Consider the following 6,197-nt stretch of genomic DNA (forward strand, 5'->3'; position numbering starts at 1 on the left):
GATTCCTTTGGTGTCTAAAAATTCACTTGAAGCAGGTATTTTCTGGTCGATATTTTCGCGAAATATTTATAAAACCCTGCAATTTTTAAAATATGGACTGTCCTGCAACGTCTGGACATAATTGTTCAGTAATATCTCTTCTTTTCTTTACTTGAAACCTGTTTTGTACACGCACGCGGAGACTTTTTACAATTTCGTTTTTTTTTTATCGTTAAAACTCTCACATTTGTTGAATTTATTGGAATTATCCACTTTTTAATAATTTCCACAGATTTTATGCAAAAAATTCATTTTTATGCAATTTTAATGCAAATATTAACATTTTCAATAATATAGCTGATAGCTAGCCGATAACGACAAGTGTGCAGATCTCCTTTTAAGTGCATGTGCTCGGCTAAAAATTTCTGGGCGAGACGATAACGCAACTATTAAGGCCCGTCCACATAGAACTTTGGCGTTGCGTTGGCGTTGGCGTCGCTTCAACAGCTGACTATGAATACATGAATTCAAATGCAGCCGTCCACATAGTCGAAATTCGACAACGCTCACGCCAACACAAAGCAAAGAGATGGCCAACTCTCAACTTTTCGCGTGCGTCGCTCATCAGCTGTTGCAAATAAATAAAATTATGTGAAATATTTTTCCTTTTTAATCAAGTGCGGACAAGAAATATCGTTTTTAATGCAATTATTGATATGAAATATTAATTAATCTGTCGTTGGTATGTTAATTTAGTCGTCCAAGCATTCGCTGCCAAGCTTTCATTGTAGCAAGCATACTTTTAACGTGCGTTCTGTCAAACCAACGCCAACGCCAAAGCAAACGCGAAAGTTCTATGTGGACCGGCCTTAAGGCTGTTTTTGCTTACGCGTAAAAGCACATTTAGCGCATTTAGCTCTAAATGCTACTCTAAATGTACATTTATCCATACAAAATTCGTCACCTAAATGCAACTAAATGCAACTCCATTTTTGCATTAAGAATCTAAATGCTAAAAGCAACCCTGTGATCTTCCAAAATTTCCACGATTCGAACATGGTTTAAAGAGAAAAAGTGGCAACATTGCTTTTTCGAGTATACAGTTGCTAGCTACGTTTCAGTGATCGCCGATCGAGGTTTCTTTTATTTTGCATTACATATTTGGATAAAGAAAAGTTAAGCAAATTCAACATCGATTTGATGCTGATAGAAATCTGGGTCAATTTGTGATCAACTCGGTTCGTTTTGTTTCCTAATTAAGTGAGAAATTTTTAATTGACAGCACCGACAAATGAATATATACACAAACAAATTTTCGGTTATGGTTAAAACAATACAAGTTTTTGTATTGAATTTTTGGTTTAAAATTTATTTTTTCCTTTTCAGTAGGGTTTTTGCACATTATCTCCTGCGTGAGAATTGATCGTAATATATACGCATCTAAATAAGAGACTGGAACACGGCTGTTTGTCAAAAGCATACGATTTCGAACTCGCGTAAATGTACATTTGCTAAATGCTATAGCATGAACGCTCTTCGAAAACATATGTTCGAAAGTGCTAAATGTTGAATTTTTAATGCAGCAAAAACGCTGCATATGATTGGACGACAAGGCAACGACTTTTTTGTTGTCTTGCCAGCATTGTCCAATGTAAACGCGCATTTAGAGGGCGAATTACGATGAATGGAAGCTTCAAAACACAAATTATCGATATAACGATAGTATAGTCGACGTTTTTCCACCTCTGGTGTTTTTTCAATTTTAGAGGATATGATTTTGTAAAACTCGGTAAATTATGCAAACTGAATCCATAGATAAGATTCGAAAAGGGAGCGTGTCGTACAGCAAGTTTTATAAAAGATATATTAAGAATAACTGCCCCGTTATTATAAATTGTGTGTCGAATAAGTGGGAGTGCAGTAAGAGTTGGATAGATAGCGACGGCGGCGAACATGCAAGCGTTATAAATTTTACTTATCTAAAACATAAAATAGCCGATCATTTGGTGACTGTAACAAAGTGCTCTCCAAATTATAAGGAAAATTGTTTAGTGAAGTTGGGTTTCCACAACTTTTTGGACTTCTGGGAAAAACAAATTAGTTTTGAAAGTGGGGAGTTGAATTCTATAAATGAAGAACCAAATCTTTATTTGAAGGACTGGCATTTGAAGGCTCAATTTCCCCTTTATGAATTTTATAAAGTACCATCTTACTTTAGTTCAGATTGGCTAAATGAATATCTTGTTAACCATGGCCGAGATGATTATCGATTCGTATACATGGGACCAAAAAATTCTGGGTAAAATTGTCTTAATCTCTTAAAATGTAATTGCAAAGCTTTTACACTTGTAGAACAGGAGTCCTTTCCATGTAGATGTCTTTGGATCATTCAGTTGGTCTACTAATATATACGGATGCAAGAAATGGATTCTTCTACCGCCCGGTGAACAATATAAACTAAGAGATTGTTTCGGAAATATTAGTTGTAATATAAACGAAAAAGAATTAAAAGAAAGTAATGTGTCTTTCTATGTAATTTATCAACAAAGAAACGAAGCTGTATTCGTACCAAGTGGTTGGTATCATCAAGTGTGGAATATTACTGATACTATATCGGTCAATCATAATTGGTTCAATGCAGCAAATATAAGATACATATGGCATAATATGTCAGAAAATTTGAGGAAAGTAATTGATGAAATCAAAGATTTCAGAAGAATATCGAACTTTGAAGCAGAGTGCCAAGCAATTCTTCGTGCTAATTTTGGATTAAACATATCGGATTTCCTCGATATTTTGCGTTTTATATGTGAGACTCGGTGCCATTTGATTACAAACAGACGCAAAAACTTATTAAATATGCCTACAAGTTTGGTAGCAGACTCCCACTTGCACAACGACTTAAAAAACATCAATGTAGTTTTGAAAGCTATGACTCAGGATAAATTCGTGCATAGTTCTACTGCATACGAAAGATGTATGAAATATATACATTTATAAGTTGCATGCAAATTTGTTAATAAAAAATTGGGTTGTGTTCTTATGTTTTTGTTTATTTCGATATAATTGAAGTGACTTCCAAATTTGCATGAACACAGAAAAGTCTGTTAAAATATTCGGTAAAAGTGCACTTTAGCGTAACCAGGCCAAAATTGATGAAAACAAATTCAAGAGTGGTATCAATCAACGCGTTTTAATGGGAACAACAATAATCCAAGACCGGAAATTCATATTTTTAATTCATTAAAGAGTTATTCGCAAGAAACACTTGCACTTTTCGCACTATGTTTTGATGAATTTGACGCAAATAAATGGAGTAAATGAACTCAACTGGGCCCAATTGCACCAACGGCTTATCACTTATCACTTAACAACTTTTAGATAAGCCTTTTTTTGAAAAGTAAAGTTGATAAGTATTGCACTTTTTACTTATCAAAAAAAAAATCATCTTATAAAAAATGAGTAACTGACAAGTTTTTTGGATAAGTCTATTTGATAACCATTGCACAGCTAATTTCTTTTGCTTTGGAAATAGAGGAATAATGTGCTTAACTAAAATGATTACCTTCTATTAATGGAAAACGAAGGCTTAGGAAGCCCATATGCGATTTGATAAACATTTTCAACTTCTCTTTTTTTCTTACTATGTCGTGCGCCACTAAATTGGCTGTGTTAAAAATTTTTAAGGAAAAAAAATAAGTCCTGACTATCATATGTACATATGTTTATTTAAATAACTATACTTTTCTACATTCTAGAATTATTTATTTGGATCTTTCCGAAATAATTCAGTAACAAAAACACAAAAACCACCTTGCATTAATTGAATGATTTCCGTACCGGCTAACAAATTGGTAAGAGTAACCTTAGGGGCGTCTCTGTTTATCATAGTTCCATCAATGCACCCTTCGTTTTAAGGAAATCCACCAATAATGAAAAATTGTGTGACAATATTTTGCGTAATTCCGGGCAACAAATAGTTTCATCCATCACGGCATTTGCCACTCGATGAATTACTCTACATAGCGCTAATTTGTGGACCCCATGCATTTGACCATGCCATTATTAGGAGTGTTCGCTATGCAAAAAATTTGTACAAGTTGGTACCAATTGTTACCAAATCGTGTTCGTTTAGCCAAAAACTCAGTAAAACTTGCAAGGAGAGAGCACAATTTTGACATTTCATTTAGAGGGGAAGTTGCAAATTGGTGCTGGGAAAATGTTTGCCTGTAAGAATTTGCAAGCAGGATTGTGGCACACGGTTGCATTTTTGTCCACATTAATTTGAATCAACGAGTTCGTTAAATTTAAAAATGAACAATCTTGCGATTTACTAATGAAAGAAGTAATAACTAATTGATTATTCAATTAATTTAATAAATTCCAAACATTTGAAAGGTACCCGGCTGAAAAAGTTGTATTCGTAATCGGAACGCACTCGACACCGCTGTCGATATAGGAAATCCGACAGTGAATTCCACAAAGAAATTGAAGCGTATGTTGAAGAAAGTCAGAATAAGAAGAAATATACGTACAGGTCCTGTTTTGATTTCCACCTGATATAATTTAAAAAATTTATTATGCTCGAAATGCAACCGTGGACGCCAGCTGGCAGTGAATCTGGCAAATGTTTGCTAATTCGTGTTCGCGCAATACTTAGTAAATTTCTCTCTTTGGGAGAGTAAGGTACTTTATTCTCTGAATTTTGTTACTGGCTAATTCTTACTGGCAGTTGCATAGCGAACACTCCTACGAGATATCCGAAATTTTCTACTGTAAACTGTAGTTGATTTGTTCTTTTATGATACGCCTTTTATTATTTGCTGACTGTCCTCTAAATAAAATAAATTTAATATTTCGAATCGAAGCGTTTTTTGTGTCGATATTTCATCGTATCACGTGTTAAAGCACCGATTAATTCATTCCTTATCATGTTGGTGAAACACAAAACTTTGCGCAAGTTCGATAATTTGCTTAAATGCTAATGATAACTCGTTGGTACAATAGGGCCCTGAACACGTATTCAATAGTTTTTATAAGTGTAAATTTTTACGAAATTCTGTATTAAATTGGAATATTAAATGCATTTGTTTACTCATTTCCAGTACAATCCAGTAAAAGTTTTAACGAATTTTCATGTTTTGGAGTTTTCGTACGCAAAAACTTGCAAAGTAGGGAAAATTGAGAGAGCGAACACATGAAAACATAGCATCAAATGTTAAATCCTATTGCAAAAGTCGCTATAATACTTATTTATACACTTTCAAAAGTCTACATCTTCTGATGAACTTAGAAAACTGCAAGAAAACGAGGTAGTTTCGGTGCCTAGTTGAAGGCGTCGTAAAAAAGAAGCAGACCAATCTTCATGGAAGAGAGAACGCGAAAAGCTAAAAAAAGATAGTTATGCAAAAGTTACTGTTTCAAAACTCGCTTTATTAAATTTTTATATATAAAATTTGCAAAAACTACCACACTGCGATTTTGTTTTTTAATGTTATTTGGCTCTTGTTTATCCAAATTTTCAGATAATAAAGAGAAATATACAATTTGGATGTTACTTGTTGTTGTAGGCGTTTTTTAAATTTATGGCTTACTATTATTTTTTTTTTTTTTTTGGGCTTTAGGAACAAATCGAAAGTTCCATTTATGGCTAGGTTTATACACCTTAAATAGCCGGTTATTAAATCGTGATGTATTCAGTGGTTCTCGTTGTCTTATTCCATTTGAATACGATAGTGTTTCTTTTCTAAGTCGAAATGCTATTTGTCCCAAACGCTGTGGATTACAGCTTCCTTTAGCGTAACACCAGTCTATCTGCGAACGATTGTTTGGTTAGTTGTAATCTTTCGGCTAAACTGCTGGACAATGTTGCTTCCATTAATCTTGTATCGACGTGTTTTGTTGAAATTCCGCGTTGAAGAGTGTTTTATTATACGACTCCTTGATGTTGCTTCTTCCTGGCTGATGTTAGCGTAACAGCTGCTTTCCTCATTCTTATTTTATGACATTTAAGAACAACACAAGACTACATAAGACAATACACCAAGACTGAAAACACAAACATAGAATGACAGATTGAGTACATTTGTTTAAACGAATGTTATAAGTTGATATATAACTAGTAGTGAAACTAATCAGTTGAGTATATTTTATCTCATTTGTATAAAACATACAATAGTTTTGTATATTTTAATGCTTTCTAAGTTAAATTTTTTATT

At 33.7% G+C, this 6,197-nt stretch overlaps 1 protein-coding gene across 1 annotated transcript; it reads left to right on the forward strand.

The window, feature by feature from the left end:
- The first annotated feature begins 1,774 nt into the window (after positions 1-1,774).
- Positions 1,775-3,022, forward strand: LOC118746147 (2-oxoglutarate and iron-dependent oxygenase JMJD4 homolog). Its single transcript, XM_036479931.1, has 2 exons — positions 1,775-2,278; positions 2,337-3,022. Exons 1-2 carry the CDS (start codon positions 1,776-1,778, stop codon positions 2,977-2,979), a joined length of 1,146 nt encoding a protein of 381 aa, XP_036335824.1. The 5' UTR covers position 1,775; the 3' UTR covers positions 2,980-3,022.
- The last annotated feature ends 3,175 nt before the right edge of the window (positions 3,023-6,197 follow it).

This window comes from Rhagoletis pomonella, unplaced genomic scaffold, assembly GCF_013731165.1.
Source record: "Rhagoletis pomonella isolate Grant_MI unplaced genomic scaffold, Rhpom_1.0 Rhpom_scaffold_00010, whole genome shotgun sequence".
NCBI lineage: Eukaryota > Metazoa > Arthropoda > Insecta > Diptera > Tephritidae > Rhagoletis > Rhagoletis pomonella.